This window comes from Mercenaria mercenaria, chromosome 2 (assembly GCF_021730395.1).
Source record: "Mercenaria mercenaria strain notata chromosome 2, MADL_Memer_1, whole genome shotgun sequence".
In the NCBI taxonomy this organism is placed as follows: domain Eukaryota; kingdom Metazoa; phylum Mollusca; class Bivalvia; order Venerida; family Veneridae; genus Mercenaria; species Mercenaria mercenaria.
The window spans coordinates 114,632,025-114,657,324 of record NC_069362.1 but is presented as its reverse complement, the minus strand read 5'-3'; the positions used below and the strand labels follow the sequence as shown (position 1 = coordinate 114,657,324).

Genomic DNA, 25,300 nt, shown 5'->3' with positions numbered 1-25,300 from the left:
CTGCACGGGCAACGGATAAATGTATGCCGCGCTACATAGCGACAGACCACTGCATATATGGACCACTGCGTAGTTGAATGAGGTGTTATTTAAGAAACAATACATCCAAAACAATAATTTGACATTGAACAAAATCATAGTTTGAAATTCAGCTACACTTGTAATTGATAAAGTCGATGTCCATATTTTAAGAGCATCTGACAACAACAAAATAAACAGGAATAAAATTATAATAACGACTATGAGTAACGGTATGACATTTCTTTGCAACAACCTCACAACTTCTCCGCATGAAATACTCATTTGTTCTCTGCAAGACCCAGGCAATTCCGCATAAGTACTAATCTGTTCTCTGTAAGAAGTTTTACCCTGTTTTCTGTATGAATATCAGATCTTCTCCTCAAGCAGTACTAACCTCTTCTATACAGAAAATGACAGCTTCTCCATGTGGAGTACTGTCCTGTTTTCTGCAAAAAATTGACAACTTTTCCACATGCTCACTCCAAGAAACTGACAACTTCACATGAACCGTAACTTTGTCTTGAGTAATTTTGAATTATCTCCATTTTTGTACTTAATCTCTATCCAGATCTAGGTGATCTGCGTTCTTGGAACGTGGATTTCCGTTATTAGGATACTTATCCTTGGTCCACCGAAAACATTATGAAAAATATAAGGGTGGGGAAATATAAAGATGAGACACAGTTATAGTACTATAACGCTCAAATCGGTTATTCTTTCAGCATATAAAACTTAAATTAAATGTTAAAGACCATATCTAAATACCAGCAGGGAGAAGCAGGGCCGTTTTCAGAAACCGTTTGAATGTCAGATGACGACGTTTGTTCAGTAGGAAATGACACATTATAATTAAGAATTTAAACCTCCCATGAATGAAATCTTGCTTGTATGTGTGGATAAACAGATGATTGACAGCGACATTCGGCGGGACAGAACAAAATAACAAAATGGCACAAATCAGCCACCGTAGCATCGATACTGGTTACTAAAAAACATCTATAACTTTAATTGTCTATCATTTTACCAAATCAATTGTTGGTTACTTATATGGCACATCTTTTTTGACTAATGATCATGATCAAATTAATTACTTACTTCTCATCAATTCAAACGTTCTCATGGGCGCAAATCGGACCTCATGCCCGTGCAAGCTCCAAGCTACGTTCTTTATATGCTAAATTGTTAACTACGATGCAGGCTGCTGGGCTATTCATTTAAAGTTAACGAAATATTGAGAATCCGAATGATACATTTTATTTATTTTTTCAGTGTGTTTGTTTATATAAAATAATCAAGGTCTTTATTGTTTTAGCACATGTTTTTGTAATGATTAGGCAAGACTGAAAAAAAATACTTTGAATTACAGTTTAATAACATTAGATGCACAAGGATAAGAAAACAGATTATTCGCTTATATTTTCAGTGAATTTGTTATTTACTCTAAATAAATATATCGATATTTAAACAAAGACTGGAACTTATATAAAAGCAATTAAAAGTTATTTAGTCCCTTTTTCGACTTGCACGTCATGGCACTAAAATCTCTCACTTCTCCCTAAAACTTCTCCACTTCTCCCTAATTTTAGCTGAGGGAGAAACGATTTATCCCTATTTAAAACCTTAGCCTAGTTTTTGAAAACAAAGACAAATATCAAACAGGGAATGCCACGTACCAAAATCGCAGCCTCCCCAAAACGAAACCTACAGCACGCAGACGTGCACACCACAAACACACACACATGCACACGCACACAAAGCCAACACACGAGGACAAAACGAACAAACAAAGGAACACAGTGGGGCACTGCCTTGGAACGGTCAGTGGCAAAAACACCACTGGGGAGCTTAAGCCATTAAATGAACAGTTAATTACATAGTAAATCCTATTCGACTATGGCAAACTTCTCATTTACTAAAAATTGCCTGACAAACGCAATTTCACATAAATGCTTTTTATTCACTATAGGTCATGAGTAAATCAATTATTCACTAATTCCATGTTCCTAGCTACAAAAATAACAAACAAGAAATGTAGGATACAGGTTTTAGTATTTGACAGCATTCCAACGTACAAAAAATATGAATATATTTGCCGTGTAACTGATAGTTGGTACGATGTTGTCCAATAATGACATGTAGAAGTGTGGTAAATACAATTATCTTATCGTTGTACAACACTCAGTCTGAAAACATAGTATCAAAATTTAAGACAAACATACAATCACATGTTCGTGAAAATCTAAACAGTAAAATTGTGTTTCTATTATGTCCGGAATGAAACAGAAAAAAAGTACTTACTTGAATTAATCTAATCTAGAATAGTTATACAGCATATAAAATGGCCACCCAGGTATCTCTTCTTTGAAGAACCACAAAATAAAGTAAAAAATGTATAGCGTGTAAAATATAGCAGTCTTTCGAGTTAGAAATAAAATAAAAAGAAAACTAGCTCAAAAAATGATAACGACAGTTTCCATTTGATAACGAAAGAATAATATTGTATGTAAAAGCATAAATATATGGATATAAAATTAAATACGTACTTGTGAACGTTACTTTTCTAAATGTAGATTTCGAGTCCGGCATGAAGAGTCCAAATATTCTTATATTAAATTCAGCAAAGCCAAATGTTAAATGCTCACAGAACGGCAATTTTGAAGCCCGCTACGACGATTCTAACCAGCTTTGTTGGGCTCTTAATGGTGTTTGTAAACACATGCATGGCCATCAGAAAAAATCGTAATAATTCCAAAGATTTCGCTCTCCACATCTTAAGTTCGAAAACAAATTTTTGTTCAAAATATGTAAAGGAACCATGATAATCGGATAGGAAATTATCTAACTAAGAAAACAATAGTGCCATGATGGCCCTAGATCGCTTATCTAAGTTACACCCCTTGCTTGAACAGTTATTGTAGATGATTATGCAAGGAAAGTGTCCGTGGAATTTTTCTGAAAAAGAGTTCTTGGCAAGAATTTTTTTAAGTTTCAAAACTAAATAGATACTGGTGGAAAATGTGGAAGGCGTGAGGTGTGTGGGGACGGAGGGGGGGGGGGGGGGGGGGGGGGGGGGGGGGAGGGGAAGTATGAGGTAAGAGGTTGGGTGAATGATAATGAGAGGAGATGTTGTTTGAAATTTATTCTTTTTTAGCTCTCACAGCAACCAAGCGGAACTATCTGAACAATTTTGGAAAAAGACCACCAAAGGAACATCCAGGCCAAGTTTAATCAACTTCCACCACATTGGTTTCAGAGGAGATTTCATTTGAAGAAAAATGTGGACAGACAGACGGACGAAAAGGCGAAGGGCGATTTTTATCACAATAGCTCACCAAGAGCACTTTGTGCTCAGGTGATCTGTCAAGTGCTCACTAATTATATGTTTCAATTAGAAATAAGCAAGTTACCGCCGTTCTTCCAACATTATTGTTAATATCTGATTTTTTTTTCTAAATGTAGATATTTGGCATTGATGCAGCGCTGATATCTACTAATGACAACAGAAATGGGAGGCGCTGAGGTAAAACGTAAAGATAAAAGTTATATGACGTTAAATAAAGTTTAAGTTTCATTTTACCTTTATCTAATTTGTCATTGGTACAGCGCTGATATACGCACACAAAAATGGTAAGCGAGTAAAGTAAAAAATACTTTCACTGTAATAAACATGTTAAACTTTCGGTACTTTATACTTTTTTTGTATGTTATTTTAAAGTAGTTTTGATCAAGTCATTATATCCCTGTTAAATAAATTCATATAGACACGAGTCTAGCTGGTTTTCTTCCTTTAGTTATGATATTCGTACCAATTTCAAAAAGAAAAAAAGAACACCCTTGATCCACGGTACCATGCTACTTTAACACATTCAGTTATACAAGGAGTATTTGAAAAGGTGTTAATGATGATTAATGAGGGAATGATCGGTTTTAATAAAAAAGTGTATTAAAGGGACTGGCCTCCAGATCGTTCGACAACAACACAATTTATTTTTTTTAGGTATCTGGAATTAAATGCTATATTTCTTAAAAAGGCTTTAAAACTTAATTACTGACAAACACATGAGAATTTGCTGTTTTTACTACTTTTTACGATGAAAATCGAAAGTGTTTCTAACGCTTTACTCCAGGTAAACTGTCTTGAAATATCTATAGTTATGTTGACATAATTCACTAATTCCGCTGTAGCGCTATTGGTTCCGACGGCGGAAAAATGTCTTTATTGCCGCGGAGGCATGGGGTTCGATTCCCGACGCGGTCATCTTTTTTTCTTGATTTGGAATTTTAAAAATATTTTAGAGACAAAAACTCATATTCTAATTTTCATAATGACCAAATTTCAATTTGAAAGAAAGATTATTTTAGCCGAATCTGGAGGTCAGTGCCTTTAATTATCTTTTCAAAGGTTTTTGAAAATGAAAATACATGTAGATAACTGCCAGAAAGAATTTATCTATATCAAGTAGTATATTTTTTGTTTTATGCATGAAAATCCAATGATAAAGACAAAACAAATAAATAATAAGGGTACACGTTCTGTAATTTCATATATAATCGGTCCTTTTTTTAAAGTAAAAATGTATCATTTTTATAAAACCTGTATTTCAAAATAATCAGAGTAAAAATAATTTACATCTACATCATCTGTACGTGATGCTGTCAAACTTAACCATTATATCACGGTACGCAAGAAGAGAAGATAAAAGAGAAATGGAAATTTAAGTAAAGTATGAAAAGACTCGGACAAGTGCAATATAGTTAAAGTAAAGAAATAAAAGTGAAAGATTGCCCAGTTGTTATATTTCTCAAAACACTATACGTGCTGACCACTCCGGCTTGCGTGGCGCTACCAGGAAGTTTCCCTGCCGGAACAGCTCAGGAGTCTTATCATTGAAAATAACACAGCTATTTAGAAGGGTTAGGTAGATAGCTCCCTCATAATATCCCAGCGACGAAACGGGCATGCACTCTGCGCTTTTACATCGGGTATTTATAAGGCAAAAATATAGTTTTTAAAGTAAATTTTTTCATATTTATAGAACGTATTTTACGGAAAACATAATTAACATCATGATTATATTGATAATTTCTAGCGTATTTCGACAAAATTAGAAAAAAAAGAAGAAAAAGGATGGGCCGAAAAATGGGGGACGAAATGACCAATTTGAAATCTGTCTAGCCTGTATCTGTATAGGAAGTGTCTAGGGGTACGGATCCGTACTTCTAGACAAGCCTGTTAGGGGTTTTCTCGGGGTACGGACCTCCTTTTTCTAGAGATTTAGGGTTATTTACATCTTAAATTTTGTTGGAAAATGAAATAACAAATACGACTTAACCAGTGTTCACTTAAAACTTGGGTCTAAATGGTTTACAGATATCAGCGTTCACCCGATTGTTTACCTTTTATTTCAAAACCTAAATAACTGAGGAACTCCAATTGAATCCAATTAGTTTCTTGTAAAATAAACTGTCGATAACAGATTAATGAGTGAATCTAACCCTTGAATGAATTATATTTGAAATTCAGCAGAAAGGGATAAATAAGGCATAATAATATCAGGAAGGCCTAATAGTATCAGTTGTTCCAGATAATATGCACCTAATTATTTTGCTATTTAACAAAATATAATGATAATCGACACGGAAGTGATTGGGTTAATTAATTATTATAAAAAAATAGTGTTTTTTTTTTCACAAAATAATTTAACATTATTTTGTTTAATCTTTAATCTTTTTTTCGCCAGTTCGAATCCTCGTGATTTCATTTGGTGTTTCTCGGTTTTTACGTTTCGTAGGAAAGTGTAACCAATAGGGTGATTGTTGGTATCTGTAAACCATTTAAAGAATCAAGTTTAAGGTGAATAATGATGAAGTCTTATTTATTATTTCATTTTCAACAAAGTTTGAAATGTAACTAACCCTTAATCTCTAGAAATATGGAGGTTCGTATTCCTAGAAAACCCCTAACAGGCTTGTCTAGATGTACGGATCTGTACCCCTAGACACTTCCATCTGTATATGTAGGACGCAGGACCACTTCTGGTATAAAGTGTTGGGGCAAGTACTGGTCACGATGCGTGAGAGCTGACTTTTAAAAGTAGAGATGGTACCTAAAAATTCAAATTCACCTTTGCAGATTTTTTTTCAGAGTGAAATGATAGCTAAGTGCACCAATTTACTAAATATATTTAAGGCTTTCTTCCTCTCCATGTAAAAATAGATATACTTGATATTTAAAAAATGACTTTCTCAAAATATCTTAAGCAAAATGGACAACTCTTGTACTGACCGTTTTCAATTATTTTAGGATTTCCCCAATTATAGTCTATATCAAAAGTGTCCACAGCTAAATAAATTCAATAGAGTAGAGTGTAAGTGTAGTCTACTTTCAATACTTTGAAAGAGCCTATACTGAACTTTCATTTGTCTTTTAATAAAGTCAAAATCCAAGACTAGCCAAGAGTCTAAAATTCATGAAAAAAATCTGAGTGAAAGAAGTTATAAAAGATTTTATAATGTAAACAAACCCATACACTATTTTACCATCAATATTTTCCACTCATGAATGCAATCATTTTAGGTGATAATTGTTGATATAATTGTAAATGAGAGGCCCCAACAAAAATATTTTTTCAAGTTGTGTAAACAGTTTAAGTTGTAAATTAATGTTGATATCTAAACTTACCCGCTTACTTTGTTTACAACAATATTAAAATAAACAGAACTAAAAAAAAAAAAAAAAAAAAAAATAAAAAAGAACAAAAGCTATCAGGGCCTCACTACAACTTATAAAACACCTTATAGTTTGTTTAAGGCAGTTGATCTGTAACGAAAATCATCAAATAAAGTAATCTCCATATGCTTTTTCAGCATTTATTCGTTTTTCATGGAAAGACTGATCATGATAGTTCCATCCAGAGAATGTTGAATTGCTTAAAACACATTGCAGAGAGTCATTACCTATCAGCTACCTGAAAATGTTGTAATTACAACCACTACCTTAAAATATGTAATTTCATTTGATGACAATGACTTTTTGTGTTTACATTATTTGCAGAAAGTGTACTCTTGAACATTAAGAGAAATTAGTTGACTGTAAATACATCGAACACGGCTTCAGTTTACCTAGTCACGCAAAGATAGACCCTGAAAATATCGCAACTTCCTTTTCCGGTTTGTCAATAGTTATGAACCATGGTAAATAACATTGCATTTTAAATCAATCGTATCATACAAGATTCTATAGTCTATCTATGATAAAAATTAGAAAATAATAGCTATAAGACATCTCTTTATACATGCTCATTATATTTTACCACGGACTTACGCCGAAGTTTGAAAAAAGTGCCCTAAATTAGCTCATCAGTCTGTCTTTATAACTCCTGGAAAATAAATTGTGTCCCCTAACTTTATTTAGGTATGGAGTTGGGGAGAGGGAGGTGCACTTAAAGTTGCCCTCCGTCTAGAGTTTTGTGGTGCACACAGTGCTAAAGGGTATAGCGTGTTTTTTGGGGAAATGAGGATTGGTTAATTTTTATCGTCGTTCAGACGTTCAAATTTGTGAAAACGAAGGTTATTCTGAATGAAGGGTAATATGAATTAAGGCACCGCCTAGCATTGGGGATTTATCTTTTATATATCCGCTTAGAAAGAAATATATAACGCTCAAGAAAGTGAAACTTTGCTCTAAACTCTAGTTTACATTTAGTGTCATCATACCTCTTACAGCGAATATCATACTTTGCAAAATTTACGGAAGCCGTGACGGTGACGTCATTCAGCGTTCTCGCACTAGCTTTTAGGATTCTTTTTTATTTGTTTGCACTCCACGCAGAAACTTGACGACCTTACTCAGGCTGGGCACATCTCCCGATCGGGGTAATTTAGCTCGTTCGGGGTATTTTACTCTGATTGGGGTAAAAAACTAACAAAAGAAATCATAAAATACTAAAATTTTGACCGGAAGCGTGTAAAAGCGACAGCATGCCCATTCACGCACTGCAGTACGTGAATCACGTACAAAATATCAAATGCACGCATAAAAATCACTTTTTGGGGGTACATGCACGCAGAGATTCGGAACTCTAGTTCAGCTGCAATATCGCTGTTTATTTCATCGCGCACTTGCCAATTGTTTGGTATGGTCTAAAACGCAGATCTGGTCCACTAACGTTATAATTTCGTTTCCATCACCGAATTGTCGGCGTAATTGTCAGCTGTATAGAGGGGTTTGGTAAATGTTTTAGTCTGACGTCATACGGGTCGTGTGCAAAAAAAGGATGGATACGAAATGCAAAAAGGCATTTTAGCTTTAATAAACTCAGCAAAAGGTTAACAGTATTTTATTTTTCGATATTTAACTGCAATTTTGATACACATTCAGAGCTCCAGATAAGCTGCGTATTTGCGCAATTAAAATTGCAGAAAACCCAATTGAATTCATACAGTGTGCATACTGAAACGCAATTAAAATTCCTAATACCCAATTCGTAAAAAATAGCTTGCGTATCGCATTTTCCTTATAACTAGAACGGGTACGAGACTTTAACGCTAGATTTGACTGACTGGTTATACGTTACTGCAGAACAGGTTGCAATTTATCGGAAAAATAACAGGACCATTCAGTCGGCTGATCGGTGTTATTTGGACGCTTTGTAAACAATTTTACGCCGATAAAATGTAAAGAGGTTGCAGGAAAAAACATTGTTGCAGCACAAACAAACAAATTAGTGGGATATTATGCTGTTCAACAATGACAGTTATCTGTTTGTGACGATGTAGTGTCACCAATACTGGATGACATCTTTTGGGAGAATGCATATTGCGGTGACCACATCGTTCGGGATATTGTGGATGAACTGATCTCAGACTGCATTAAAAGTGAAAAAGAAAACAACAGTATGAAACATTCATTACAATTTTAAATACATTTTTGTATTAAACATTGAAGGGCGCCATTAAAATACTTAGTCAATCCTGTTTAATGATATATACCATGTATACTGTAAGCAAAAAAATACTCAATTGTTAGTGCGAGATTGGTAAAATACCCAATTGGTTTTAGCAAATACCCAATTACTTCTGAAAAGGCTGGGTAATGATATTATTTTTACCCAATTCAAATTTCCAATACCCAATTCAGACAAAAAGTGATGGGTAAATACCCAATTGCACCAAAAGCTTATCTGGAGCTCTGCACATTGCATATCTGTAATAGTTTGGCCATTTATTATTGATGGACGAATTTTACCAGTCTTCAGTTGACTGTATGTTATTTCGGACGAATCGTGTTCCGTTCACGAAATTGGGAATACATGAACCTTGCTGAAAAATTATATATATTTAGTATAATATAGGGAGGGGTGTTTTGATTCAGAATTTCCTATCTTAACTTTGGAAAAACATTTTACATTTTCTAAAATTATCTCATCTGTTATACCCCACCCACGAGAGTTCTGTATGAAGAAAACAACAACAAAAAACAAACAAACAAAAACATGTAATATACAAATTCCAGTAGTTAAATAGAAACTTTTCAGATCTGCCATGTAGTGTACCCCCAAATTTTGAAGTGTACCCCTATTTTGCAAAAGCAGGGGGTACATGTACCCTCAACTTTAAAAATGAGTGGGCATGCTGAAGCGATTCCTCTTCCATGTCTCGATGTTTTCTAAGCGTAAAAACAAGGCAAAATAAACTCATTCATGTACATTTTTCTTTCGCATAAAATGCGCATTTTGGGTAGAAAAATAGCAATTTTTGAAAATACAGGCTAAAATGACTCCATACTAAACTTACGCTGTAACATTAGCGCGGTTTACCAGTTTCTTTGACTGATTCTGGGTGCTCAGATGTTCATGCAGACAACCAGTCTGCGGTGTGTATAAAAACCGGAACCGGAAAACATCGAAAAAATTGCCTCAGTATATACAGACAACAAAGACGAATAACTATATTTGGATGTTACCATCTCGGGATTTTCATCCCCGGCGCTTCGCACCGTGGATAAATCCCCTAATAATATGAAATAAGGCAAAACCTCAAAAGCGAGCTCAAAAAAATCAGATTTAGCTAAAAAATATATGCATCATTTATATGTAACAAAGAAACTATTCACTACTCAAAAGAATTCGCGAGAACCTATTCACTTGAAAATAATGTCTACATTTAGTGTCATCATACCTGTAACAGCGAATATCATACGTTGCAAAATTTATGGGAAGCCGGTGTCAGGGTGATGTCTTTGCGGCATTCCCGTGGCTTTATGCTTATTAATGTTTTTTTTTTCATTTTCTGGCCGATACTTGATCTTTTAAATAAAAATAATATTTTTCCAAACAACCAGAAATCTTTCTTGCATTATTTTTTATTAATGAATAATTTTCAGCAATCGAATGAAGTTCTGTATTCACTGCAGAAAGAAGTATTTCCTGTGAGCACCTGTCCGCTAAGGTGCGCGTTTTAACAACTTCCGATGAAACTTTTCAAATCCATCACCTAGTGTGAAAGTATACTTGTGTTACCATAAAGCTCGATCTCGAGCTCGCTATTATTCTGATTTATAGTAAAAAGACCTTGAAATGTTTGTTTTGATGTTCATTCGTTTTTTATGCGTAGATGAATGTGTGTTTTAAAAAGAATGCCCTTTTTTGTAGTATACACATGATACACCATACAGGAGCCAAATAATTTGACGTCAGAACTGATTCTGAGATATTTTCGTGGTAGGGCAGAATCCCTCTCTACCTCAACAGTGTACAGAAAATTCGTAATTTTGGAACATTTGATAATTTTTACACTTGTAAATCAATGAGGAATGGAATCCCCTTTTGATCACAGGCACGGGTCCAGTGTATATTTTTTGTTTAATATAAAAAATCCTTTTTTTTCACACAAATATACTTTTTATATGTTAGTGAAATGAAAAAAAATCGATGACCAAAAATCCGGTCACAGTATCATATACATTGAAAAGGTGAACTATGCCAGTGTAACGCTATGAGAACTTCGAAGCTACTCGGCAAACTTGTAGAACATTCCAAAATCGGAGTTTATGCACTTGCAGCCGCTACCTGCATGATCGCACCTTCAAAACATTTAAAGCCTTCCATAAATACTAAACTGACCCCATAAATTGCTTTGAAATACACAGTACAAGTCTCAACGAGCGAAATATTTTAGTTATCCTCGGCGATTTCATTCCGGATAGTGGATGTGTTCCGGGTTTTTATCACTTCGTTTGGCAGCTGAAATCGCCGGGGATAACTGAAATATTTCGCTGGTAGAGATGTAGTAGTGCCCCCAAAACTTCATTATCACATTGCTTCAAATTATGAACAGTGTTAAATAATTGGGAGTGAACAAAAAGTTAATGAAATGGAATCCGAACATATTTCTTGTTCATTTCAGAGTGACAACACAGCAACAATTCGCACCAGAAAATTTATGACCAATCGTCTGCTATGTCGGAAGCAGATGGTGAGTACAATGCTGATTCCATTGTCATTTCATTCCTCCGTGTATTCAAACCAAATTTCATTGTGCATATCAGAAGACGGTTGTAGGACTCACTTGTCAATCCAATGCTGAAAGAGTAATCATTAGAATACTTGAGACGCACCGTGAGAAAACCAACATAGTGGCTTTGCGACCAGCATGGATCCATACTAGCCAGTGCATCCGTGCAGTCTGGTCAGGATCCATGCTGTTCGCTAATGGTTTCTCTATTTGCAATAGGCTTTGAAAGCGAACAGCATGGATCCTGACCAGACTGCGCTGATGCGCAGGCTGGTCTGGATCCATGCTGGTTGTGAAGCCACTATGTTGGTTTTCTCATGGCGCGGCTCACGTAAAATTTAACTGATTTTACACTTCATTATTGATAATAAATAATTTTATTCGGTGTTCTTAGCTACTAACCTTGGCACATAATATGATGATGAATCAGTTGAAAGAGTTTTAAGTTAAAGTTATATTAGGAATGGTGTTTTTCTTTTCTGCAGTATAATGATTTTTAATTGTAATCTCTTAATACACACAGGTTGTAGATTGTCTCCATCCCGGCAAAGCCACACTGGCTAAAACAGAGGTGCGAGAAAAGCTTGCACGCATGTACAAAACCACACCTGATGTCATCTTCTGCTTCGGCTTCAAAACACAGTTTGGTGGTGGCAAAACCTCGGGCTTCGCCCTGATATATGACAGCTTGGACTTTGCGAAAAAATTTGAACCAAAATACAGACTGGCCAGAGTGAGTTTTCTTGGATTACATCAGAAGTGCCTCCTGTCACAAACTGTGTTCTACATATTTATATGTATTTTATCAGTGTTAAGTTATTTACTATATATGTTGGTTCTTTTAAAAGTGTCAAGTTGTACTGTCTACATCAGGGCAAAATATGGAACTTTTTAGAATTTCAGAGTACTGTAGCAAGTCTTGGATTTATTCATATACTGAAACTTTAGATTTATTTTTAACTCTACTAAACCTTTAGATTGAAGGTGGTTTCTGCTAAATAACTAAAGAAAGGTTTGACCAACAGTCACAAAAATTCATGGAATGAATGTCAGTAGATGATCAAAGTCATATTTGGGGGCATTAGGTCAAATGTCAAGATTATACTATAGTGACCTCTAGACTGAAAATGATTCCTGCTCATTAACTACTACAAATCGAGTCACTGTCTTACCCTCTTATATGATTGTAAGAGACGACTACTACTAAGGGTCTGAACATACGTTTTTTTATATCTGTTTTTACAGCAGAGAATAAAGTTTTGTTCCTTACCTCATATTTATACCCCAGTGTTTATAAGGCTGTATAATATCATCATATCTGTCCATTCTGTATTTTCTAAACTGATGCGATTGTCATAAAACTAGCATCAGTTGTTTATCTCATCAAGACACAAACCAGGTCACTAGTATAGGTCCATGGTCAGAATCAAAGAAGTCACAGGTAGCTTAAATTTGTTTCCACTTTACATCTTCTAAACCACTAGATTAAATTTCAATGAATTGGCATTAATTGCTTACGCCTTGTCTAGATGACATGTTGAAGCCCGCCCGCTTAGCTCAGTAGGTAAGAGCGTTGGTCTACGGATTGCTGGGTCGCGAGTTCGATCCTCGGGCGGGGCGTATGTTCTCTGTGACTATTTGATAAACGACATTGTGTCTGAAATCATTAGTCCTCCACCTCTGATCATTCATGTGGGGAAGTTGGCAGTTACTTGCGGAGAACGGGTTTGTACTGGTACAGAATCCAGGAAAACTGGTTAGGTTAACTGCCCGCCGTTACATGACTGAAATACTGTTGAAAAACGGCGTTAAACCCAAAACAAACAAACAAAAGATGACATGTTGAGTGTACAACCCTGGTCGCTATGGCCAAACTCAGGTCTCACTTAGTGGTCAGAAATCTGATTGCTCAGATTTGTGTCCACTCCATATCTTACCTGTAGATAGGATTTTATAAAACTAGCATCGCTTGTTTACCTTGTCATGACTACATGCAGGGTACACAGTCTGGTTCACTAGGTCAGATGTCATGGTGACATTTGAAGGTCTAAAGTCGTGATTACAAAATGTTAAATTCCCTGTGTGGAAGCAGGATCTTTGGGTAATAATTTCCATTAGTGATACATATAGTTTAATTTGATGGAGAAGAGCTACGATACAAAAAAAAGTCACGCTTAACACCATATACATATACATGTAACCTGTTGGTGCACTGTCAAACCCAAATCAGATTTAAAACAAAACCCACCTGCTGCAGTCCTTAAACGCCATAGGATGACGCTGATAATGGGACAGGTCTGGTTTCCATGCAATTGCTTACGAATACTTCATTCTACAATTGTCAAGCTTGATAGGATGATTGGCTGTAGTAGATGACCCCTGTAGTTTAAGGGTCATTAGGTCAAAGGTAGGAACAAAATGACCAAGACTGAAAATAGTTTCCACACAGTAAGAATCCTTTGATGTTCTGCCTTCAAATTTTTGCTGTGGTGTGTGTGTTGCGAGTATTATTTGGGGTTCGATACGTTAAAGTTAAAGGTCACTTATAACCACTGTCTGTTATTTTATCAACTGTTTCGATTTGTTGTCACCTCTGGAAAGTCTAATGCATACCGTGAAGCTGGTGTTGTTTTTTTGTGCCAGCTACATTGTTTCTACATCCAGAATGATTTATGTAATGATAATTCATAAAATGAGAAAATTGAGCTGCACCATGAGAAAACCAACATATTGCGTTTGCGACCAGCATGGGTCCAGACTGAACAGCAGAATTCTTGTTTGGTTACTGTAATGACTTTGTATATCAATGTTTTCAATGTTTTAGCATGGATTACTGGAAATAAAGAGAACTGGTAGAAAACAGAGAAAAGAAAAGAAAAACAGAATGAAGAAAGTCCGAGGCACAAAGAAAGCAAAAGTTGGAACTGGCAAGAAGGTAATTATGGTCTCTCTCCGATTTCACTGTCTAGGATTCTATTGTTTGAAGGCCATTTTTATAAGCATTATAAGATAGAGAATTGGAGGATTTCCTTGTCTCTAATTTTGTAATTCAGTACAACAATTGAGAGAACCTTTTAAAATGATTTTTCATCTGTTTGCTTTAGTAAACATTGTCCAGGTACAAGGGATATTGATACTTAGTTACATTTAGTGGGTTCTAAAGCTCACATGAGCTTATGTTGTACTTGTTTGCTCTCTTGCCAACTTTAAATCAATCTTATGCATGAATTGAAAACAATATGGCTAACTTTGTTGATACTACTGGTGTCTCTGTGTTATTTACCTATACAAAGCAGTAAAGCCTGTTGTCAAACTGTAGTAATTGTAAAGCGATTGCAGTAATCCTGAATCCTTGATTCTAAGCTCATTCGGTAAATTTATAATGCATTTGTGTTTACAGAAGTAAATTCTTCAGGTAAAGTGCTAATTAGAAAGTGTGTTTTGAAATTAGTTTTGTGCACAATAATACCAGCTGCTCACTTTATGAACTGTGATCACCTTTGTCTGCCTGTTTTCAACAACTATATACACATTATACATTGACTGTTAAAAGAGTTGTAGAAACTATCGGAAGGTTTAAATGGCATCTTCTCCAGCATTGCAACCATAAAAGGAGTGCAATTTACATTCATTTTCCCTTTTACAAAATTAATGTATATTTGCGATCTGCTGTTCATTTATTTGAAATGGGTTTTTGGTCTTGGGAAACGTTTTATCGAGAAAAAATATGAATTCAGTGAATGCTATAGAGAGTTCTTTAGTTGTACAATTTTCAAAAAGACACATTTCAAGATAAATTTGTTACACCACAGGAAAATATTTTTTTATTAACTACACCTTATCAGTGGATGCTAATCTGTAAGGAAAGTAAAACCTAGCATGGCATCAATGTCAAAAGTGAGCAGGCATTCCATAATTCAGATGAGCTTTTAAGGTCATAACCAGAACTTTTCCTTCTTCTTCCCGTGTGTTTTTGCTTTGCTACTTATACACTTAGAACATCGAGTGATAGATGTAGTTAAAGCTTTGATAGCTTTATCAATAAATATGAAGATTGTAGTCTTTTTGTCATCATCTTTCTTAATATAAGTAAACATTATATTGAAAATAAGAGTATTTCCAAGTATTATCATGTATTTTTGGATCTTTGGGGATAAAAAAGTCGAGATAAAGGACCTCAAATGATAATTAATTAGCAATGCCTTTTGGAGTTCTCTAGTTTTTAGGCGTAATAAGTGATATTGTTTGCTTATGGTAGCCTATTTCTTACTAGCTAAAACCTCCTGCCCTAGATGTATTTTCCATTGTGAAGCAAAATGTTCAAGTTAACCAAAAAAAAAAAAAAAAATAAATTTAAAGACGAACTATAGGGCATATACTTTTTCAACACTGTCTCTTGTGATATTATTTCCTATCTGTACTGTTAATAAAAAGAAACACTTGTAACAGTAGTTGATTTAAGTTTCAAACTTATGTAACAATGGTATTTCTGATTTTCTATAAAATAAAAAAAAGAACTAATTAATGGAAGCTTTACCTCGAGCGAACAATGTCTTTTAGGCCTTGCAAAAAAGCAATTTTCTCTTTTGGGCAAAAAATACTAGAAAAGCATAGCAGAATATATAAAATATCGGATATCCCTGATTTTCATTTAATACTATAAATTACGACAGTTGCACACTGTCTTCACAATATTGTTTAAGTAAAGAAATACTCTTGTTTTGGTCTGCTTGAAAAATAAAATTTGTGTCTTCACTGTTCTGAACGTAGATGCAGAAAGGTTATTTTGCCATTTTACTGTGCTCAGACAGGACAGTTTTGCCTTTTCTTATTGACTTTCCTTAACACCCGAATGTAATACCGACACTTTAAACCCTTCAGACTTTGCAGTGTGATTTCAACTTTATATGTGTGTGAAATTAACAGCATCATTTAGTACTGTTTAGCAATAAGGGCACCTTGTTTGAAGATAGAGAATAATTACTTGCCCTGAAAGTTCTGCACTTTCTCCCAAAAGCACGTTTTTGTTTGTTTGTATACGAGTCATTTAAACAGAATTAATGAAAATTAAATCCAAAATTTGCTTGCTTATGTTTAGGCTTTAAAATTTAGAGATTGGAACCATAGAATTGCAGTTTAATATCAGGATAATCTGTAATGTAGTATTGTTGAAGGATTTTGTAAAAATACAGATGAAAAAGACATTTTTAATTGTTGTACTAGGAGATAATTTATTAATTCCGTCAGATTGTTTGTCAATTAATCATTCTTTCTCTATTTGTATTTCAGTAAACATCTGGAATGTGCACATGCTGACATGGACGTCTGTGTGTTTTACATGTACATATTCGTGTCATAAAGAGAAAAATCTGAATGATGTCTTGTTTTTGTTCTGGAAGCAGATAAGATACTGATACTCTTCTTCATGAGTAGAGAAAGTATTTATTATACTTTCTCAAAAACTTGGAGGAAGACGTACTGTTGGCTTGACTACATAAAGTATATGAATAGCTGTCTTACTCTTTGTCTACAGCTTAATCTAAATTTTATTGCACTCATTTCTTGTGCCTCCCAAATTTTGTTGGGGTGTACGCGGGGATGTTTACTCCGGTCCGAATGTCTGTCCATCTGAATTTGTGTGGTGCATGCATCAGAAAGTATTCATCCTACAGTCATGAAACTTCATAGAATTGTTATGTCTCCCCCCCACCCCACTCGGAGACATATTGTGTTTGCCTTGTCCGTCCGTCACACATTTCCGATTTGACCTAGAACCTTCAAACTTTATAGGGTGGCAGGGGTTATGGAGTATTATTATTATTATACCAGATTTATATAGCGCCCTTTTCATGATCAATTTTACGTTCAAAGGTGCTTTACATAGTTCAAATGCAGCCACACAGGGCGCATAATTTATCCTCTACTAGTACAGACACAGAGCGTTCTGACCAGAGGGACAGAGTGAGACAAAGCCCCCACGACAGAGAGATCAGAAATCAGATACAGGCTTGTCTGGCTAACTTAGCCTAGCTCGTTGCGAATAGACAACCTGGTTCTTTAACGTGCCCAGTGTATAGCACTGACACACACAAGGATTAGAGTAGATGGCCCCTTTTTGAGGTCACTCCATCAAAGGTCAAAGGGGCCTGAACATGGAAAACCATTTCCGATCAATAAAGTGAGAACCACTTTACCCATAATGTTGAAACTTCATAGGATGATTGGTCATGCAGAGTAGATGATGGCTATTGATTTTGGGGTCACTCTTATAAAGGTCAAGGACACGGGCCTGAATATGGAAAACCATTTACGATCAGTAATTACGTTTCCCACCACACAGTGGTGTGGGAGACGTATCGATTTACTCCAGTCTGTCTTTCTGTCACAAATTTTGTCTGCACTCGAACATTTCTCATCTGATCTTACCAAACTTTAACAAAATTTGCTTGACCATAAGACCTCAGGCAAGTTTGATAACTAGTCAAATCGGCCCAGCCATTTTGGAGTTATGGCCCTTGTATTACCGAAAAATCCATCTTTTTATACGCACAAAGGGACGTATTATATTCTGACGCTGGTGTCCGTCTGTCCATTAGCAATTTCGTGTCCGCTCTGTTACTCTTGAAGGATTTCAAGGAAATTTGACACAAATGTTCACCAAACCGAGACGACGTGCAGAGCGCATGTTTTGGATGTCTTGCTACAAGGTCAAGGTCACACTTAGGAGTCGAAGGTCATATCAGTTTGTTTCGTGTTCACTCTGTAACTTTTGAACCCCTTGAAGGATTTCAAAGAAACTTGACACAAATGTTCACCACACCAAGACAACGTGCAGAGCGCATGTTCCGGATGACTCGCTTCAAGGTCAAGGTCACACTTGGGGGTCAAAAGTTATACCAGTTTGTTTCATGTCCGTTCTGTAACTCTTGAACCCCTTGAAGGATTTCAAAGAAACTTGACACAAATGTTCACCACACCAAGACAACGTACAGAGCGCATGTTCCAGACGACTCGCTTCAAGGTCAAGGTCACACTTAGGGGTCAAAAGTCATATAAGTTTGTTTCGTGTTCGCTCTGTAACTCCTGAAGGATTTCAAAGAAACTTGGCAGAAATGTTCACCACACTGAGACGATGTGTAGAGCGCATGTTCCGGATTGACTAGCTTCAAGGTCAAGGTCATATATGACTGCTTTGTGTATATTGCTCTGCATTGCAGTGCTCTTGTTTTTATTTGGCAGATCTCTTTATTGTTCACTTACAATAATTTTTTTTTTTGAGTAACTTCCCTTTTATGTTACTATAAATAGCTTATTTTGAAACTTTTTTATTATTGGCTGTAGAGAAAAACCAAGACCACTTTCCTGTGGTACAACATGGATGATACCTCTAATGTTTAGGTGTATTTTTACATACCTGTACCTGATAAGGATTATTTTGTGTGAACTTTGAATATTTTTTTGTGGACTTAAGATTTGTTTTTTGAAGTTTTCCTTTTGTTAGCTCACCTGTCACAAAGTGACAAGGTGAGCTTTTGTGATCGCGCGGCGTCCGTCGTCCGTCCGTACGTGCGTACGTGCGTCCGTGCGTAAACTTTTGCTTGTGACCACTCTAGAGGTCACAATTTTCATGGGATCTTTATGAAAGTTGGTCAGAATGTTCACCTTGATGATATCTAGGTCAAGTTCGAAACTGGGTCACGTGCCTTCAAAAACTAGGTCAGTAGGTCTAAAAATAGAAAAACCTTGTGACCTCTCTATAGGCCATATATTTCACAAGATCTTCATGAAAATTGGTCAGAATGTTCACCTTGATGATATCTAGGTCAAGTTCGAAACTGGGTCACGTGCCTTCAAAAACTAGGTCAGTAGGTCTAAAAATAGAAAAACCTTGTGACCTCTCTAGAGGCCATATATTACACAAGATCTTCATGAAAATTGGTCAGAACGTTCAACTTGATGATATCTAGGTCAAGTTCGAAAGTGGGTCAGGTGCCATCAAAAACTAGGTCAGTAGGTCTAAAAATAGAAAAACCTTGTGACCTCTCTAGAGGCCGTACTTTTCAATGGATCTTCATAAAAATTGGTCAGAATGTTCACCTTGATGATATCTAGGTCAAGTTCGATACTGGGTCATGTGCCTTCAAAAACTAGGTCAGTAGGTCAAATAATAGAAAAACCTTGTGACCTCTCTAGAGGCCATATTTTTCAGGGGATCTGTATGAAAGTTGGTCTGAATGTTCATCTTGATGATATCTAGGTCAAGTTCGAAACTGGGTCAACTGCGGTCAAAAACTAGGTCAGTAGGTCAAAAAATAGAAAAACCTTGTGACCTCTCTAGGCGCCGTACTTTTCAATGGATCTTCATGAAAATTGATCAGAATGTTCAGCTTGGTGATATCTAGGTCAGGTTCGAAACTGGGTCACATGCTGTCAAAAACTAGGTCAGTAGATCAAATAATAGAAAAACCGTGTGACCTCTCTAGAGGCCATATTTTTGATGGGATCTGTATGAAAGTTGGTCTGAATGTTCATCTTGATGATATCTAGGTCAAGTTCGAAACTGGGTCAACTGCAGTCAAAAACTAGGTCAGTAGGTCTGAAAATAGAAAAACCTTGTGACCTCTCTAGAGGCCATATTTTTCAATGAATCTTCATGAAAATTGGTCAGAATGTTCATCTTGATGATATCTAGGTCAAGTTCGAAACTGGGTCACGTGTAGTCATAAACTAGGTCAGTAGGTCTAAAAATAGAAAAACCTTGTGACCTCTCTAGAGGCCATATTTCTCATGGGATCTGTATGAAAGTTGGTCTTAGTATTCATCTTGATGATATCTAGGTCAAGTTCGAAACTGGGTCAACTGCGGTCAAAAACTAGGTCAGTAGGTCTAAAAATAGAAAAACCTTTTGACCACTTTAGAGGCCATATTTTTCAATGGATCTTCATGAAAATTTGTCTGAATGTTCACCTTGATGATATCTACATAAAATTTGAAACTGGGTCACGTGTGGTCAAAACTAGGTCAGTAGGTATAAAAATAGAAAAACCTTCTGACCTCTCTAGAGGCCATACTCTTCATGAGATCTTCATGAAAATTGGTGAGAATGTTCACCTTGATAATATCTATGTCAAGTTCAAAACTGGGTCATGTGCCTTCAAAAACTAGGTCATTAGGTCAAATAAAAGAAAAACCTTGTGACCTCTCTAGAAGCCATATTTTTCAATGGATCTTCATGAAAATTGGGTCATGTGGAGAAGGTGAGCGATTCAGGACCATCATGGTCCTCTTGTTGTTCCACTCCTTTGGGCTACAACAGTCAAGTTCTTTAAATTTGGTGTAATCCTTCGGGCGTATATTGCCCAGCTTGGTGGAGCTCTTGTTACTCTTGTCCGCACTCTCTAAGTAGAAATTTCTCATCCAATCTTCACCAAACTTTTAACAAAATGTGTTTGACCACAAGTCCTTGGCCGAGTTCGATAACTAGCCAAATTGGCCCAGGCACTTCGAAATTATGGCCCTTAAATTACCCAAAATTACCCTTTTTACTCTTCAAAGGTATATTTTTAGTGAGTAAACAGTATATAAAGACTGACTTACTATTTATATGATTAAGCAGTTGTGTGAGACATGCCCTTTTCTCAAAAGCAGCTCTAGTTTGAGAATCATTTGACCAAGAATATCGAAGCTTCATAGGATGATTGTACATGCAGAGTAGATGACCCATATTGATTTTGGGGTCACTAATAAAGGCCAAGGTTGCAGTGAACAGCACATGGAAATCCATTTCCAGTCACCACCCAGAATGTTGAATCTTCATAAGATGATTGATCATGCGGAGTAGATGACCCCTACTGATTTTGGGTTTGCTCTAATAAAGTTCAAGGTCACAGGGACCTGAACACGGAAAACCATTTCTGATCAATTACTTGAGAACCATGTGACCCAGAATGTTGAAACTTAAAAGAATGTTTGGTCATGCAGGGTAGACGACCCCTATTGACTTTGGGGTCACTGTGAATCTATGGTTGAGATTACTGGGATATGAACATGGAAAACCATTTCCAATCAATAATTTGAGAACGATTTGACCTAGAATGTTGAAATTTCATAGGACTTTGGAGTAGATGACCCCTGTTTTTGGTGTTACTCCATCAAAGGTCACAGGGGGCTGAACTTGGAAACTCTTTTCAATCAATAACTTGAGAACCACTTGACCCAGAATGTTGAAACTTAATAGGATGATTGGACATGCAGAGTAGATGACCCCTACTGATTTTGGGGTCACTCGATCAAAGGTCAAGGTCACAGGGGCCTGAACATTGAAAACCGTCCCCAATTCACACCTTGAGAACCACTAGGTCCAGAATGTTGAAACTTAATGGGATGATTGGACATGCCAAGTAGATGATCACTATTGCAGCCAACCATCATGTTTATTGACAGTGATCATTAGTTGAACCAGTAGTGATTGGGTTAGTACCTCATAGGTCAAGGTCAACATAACCACGCGACTATAAACAGCTTTCGCTCAATCGTCACACTTCAAAGCAGATGACCACTAGTAATTTGGTGTCAGATGGTCAAGATCACAGCGATCTCTAGACTGAAAGTGTTTTCTTTTCTCCGAAACTCGATAATCCTTGCGCTTACTGTCTGGATGATTACTGTGGTTAATAGATGATCTCTATTGTTTTGATTGTCAAAGGCCACAGTGCATTAAGACCAAATTGAAACTATTTGGGATTACAAGGTCACAGAACAATATGACTGAAAATTGGTTTGGCCATCACAGGGGCATACATGTTCTGCTAACAGCTCTCTGTTAAATTGATTTTATGTGAACCTAAGTTGTTCCAAATGATCTACCACATCATATGTCACAAGGTCAGCATATCTATGGAACTAGTGTTTCATGAAATATACCCGCTTTTGTTAGATCGCCATGACAAAAGTCACTCGAGTTCGCTTTTGCGATACCCCCAGCATTAGCCTAGACGCCTTGTTAACGATTCTCAGTAAGCTTGTGGTACATTTATGAACTGAATGCACTTGATAGTACCAACTGAATGGGGTGGTTTCATAACTTTTGCCTTAATTTTGAAGAAAGACCCATTCTTGTAGACAATTTCGTCCCAATAACTTAGATTTGCCCTTGTCCGTCCGGATTTTAGTACTTCGGTACATTCTTTACTTTCAGTTTCTTGTGAACGTATTTGGTTTAAACAATATTTTATTAATCACAATTCATTTACAATATGTATATATATATATATATATATAATATATATATATATATATATATCAAAAAAGCATACAGGATTGAGTAGGAAGCTGAAAGCTTATTTGAAACTCTCTCCTTAAATATTTACGTTTAGCATGTTAAATCACGGTAACTTATAAAGTGATTGATAATATAAATTGCTTGCAGTTTATTCATCTACATTTTTTTGTTCTTATTATAGGTTGTGAAGGTATTTATTCTAAGACGGTTAATTTATAACGAATTTCATACATGCATACATCTTTAAATAAAACAGAAAGTGGGCGTAAATGATATGCATACATAGACGAAAAGTGGGCAGTAACGCGAAAAGGGGGTCGAGAGAGCTAAGACGCTTTCCTACGGAGGTGAGGCACCGGGTTCGATTCCTTGCTACTCCCATTGCGATTTGTCCTGGGGCAAGGCACTTTATCACGATTGCCTCAGTCGACCTGGCTGTACATGTGTACCAGAAAATTGCTTGGGGTAAGGTATAATTGGGTTTAACTGTTCTGAAAATAGGGTCACTCAAAAGCTCTATAGAGCTTATTTCATTGTTTCACAAAACAACGGTAAATAAATTTTACCTTTACCTTTTACCTTCAAGAGAATAATGAAAAAAAAAAAGCCAATTCAAAACCATGCATAATGTCCCTACATTTTAAGGTATGTTGCTCAAATGCATTCTGATAAGCCAACGAACCAAAAACATATTATTTATGATAAACCATTTTAACTGTCCTAATACTTTGACAGTAGTAGCATATCACTGTTTCTCCAACGTTTTAATTCATGGAAATCTCACGTTGAGAGCGGCCAGTCTTCCACAGTAGGATATACTGCTTGTTAGACATGCTAGACAAAGCAAACACCAACAAGCAAATAAAAAACGTAGTGTAAGAGAAATGTTATCAATGAATATTCTTTACTGGCAGTCAAAATTTTTAACTGTCTCCAACAATGGAATTTAAAAGGCTCAACGGTAGTTTTAGTGTCAATATCAAGGTTGTTCTTGAATTTTATGTAGAGAGGAAAGGCCAGTTTCTAGAACATGATATAGACTGTACTGTTTAAACTTGACAGTACAATTACCCGATACACTTATCCGTCGTATTCACGTTGTAAATTTTATTATGGGCGCAATAAATTCTAGAATAAAAACCTAGAACAGCAGATGAAACCTTAACCAACAACATGAAATAAGCACATTACAATATAGTAAACCATCAATTGTATTTCTTATACATTAGTTTATCTTTGTCAAGAAACATTGAAAGCGTCGACCGCTTAAATGTCCATACCCTATAACACTGTAAGCTCACAACAGGTGGGCGCTGTCCATGTCGTTTTCCACTATTCCAATACTACGATCCTTTTCAAAACATGTTTTGAGTTAGCTCCTCAAAGGCCTATATATATTCATGTATGTTGCGTACGTTGAAAGTCCATACTGCTAAGCACACTGTCGGACTGTCCTTGTGGCATTACCTGTGCAAGAGCAAGAAAAACGTTTCATAGTACATGTATTGATTAATTTGTTTATTTTGGGTTTTAAAGCCGTTTTCAATAGTATTTCAGTTGTGTAACGGCGGACAGTTAACCTAACCAGCGTTCCTGGATTCTGTATCAGTACAAACCTGTTCTCCAAAGTAACTGCCAACTTCCACACATATATCAGGAGGACGAATGATTTCAGACACAATGTTTGATCAAATCGTCACGAAGACCACACGCCTCATCGCCATTTTATCCGCATTCGAAAACAGATTGTATATACAACAAAAACATTTGCCAGAGTTTATCAATCTCCAAACAAAGATAATGAAGCCTATACCTACAATAATATATGTCATTAAAGGCAATAAGATGTACAACTTATCAACATTCTTTGCAGAAGACTTGAAGCTAACCCCTATACCCAAAAGTTGCACTGCATTTTATGCAGCATTCCTTGCCAAAGATTTTGCAGTTTTATGGAACAGGGAGTTATATCCACTGTGACATTATCTAAATAATGGGGATCGAAGATCATTTGAGAAACTTTATAGTGCAATTGTAATTTTAAGAATATTTTAGGAGTCCCATTCTACCAGAGTACTGTACATATCTTAATGACTTCGCACTGAATGGCATAATATTTTATTGGCTGTACATCCATGAGCTATAAACAGAAAAATAATACTAGTAATTGGTTTTGTTTTTTGCGGAGATTTAAGCCACACCAACACAAATGCATGTCACATGTCAACCTTTTAGCTTTTAGTGGATAGGGAAATACGCTGATTCCCCTTTGAGCATTATTTCAGCAACAGACGGGCACTTGGGTAGAATCATAGACCTTCCGAAAGCCAGTCTGCTGATGGCTTCGTCACATAAAAGAGTTGTGCACGGCAAGCGAGGGGTCCCGTTTACTGCTGTCTCAATTGCTCAAAAAGTCAAAATCTCACTAAAATACGTCCAAGCGCTCAATGTGGAAATTAAACCAAGTCTTAGACAAGAAGCAGA

The 25,300-nt window shown here is 36.1% G+C and overlaps 1 protein-coding gene across 3 annotated transcripts in view; it reads left to right on the top strand.

Moving 5' to 3' along the window:
• The first annotated feature begins 7,131 nt into the window (after window positions 1–7,131).
• LOC123565002 (40S ribosomal protein S24-like) overlaps window positions 7,132–25,300 on the top strand; it is a 146,029-nt gene continuing 127,860 nt past the window's right edge. Inside the window, exons 1-6 of one of the 3 annotated variants that reach the window (XM_045358983.2) lie at window positions 7,132–7,215; window positions 11,428–11,496; window positions 12,059–12,268; window positions 14,360–14,470; window positions 14,936–14,950; window positions 16,825–16,909. In XM_045358983.2, the coding sequence (XP_045214918.1) occupies window positions 7,213–7,215; window positions 11,428–11,496; window positions 12,059–12,268; window positions 14,360–14,470; window positions 14,936–14,941 (399 nt within the window). In that variant the 5' untranslated portion in view covers window positions 7,132–7,212 and the 3' untranslated portion in view covers window positions 14,942–14,950; window positions 16,825–16,909. Of the gene's footprint in view, window positions 7,216–11,427; window positions 11,497–12,058; window positions 12,269–14,359; window positions 14,471–14,935; window positions 14,951–16,824; window positions 16,910–25,300 lie in introns of those variants that run through there. The other 2 variants (XM_045358984.2, XM_053537604.1) reach the window with 2 other exon arrangements.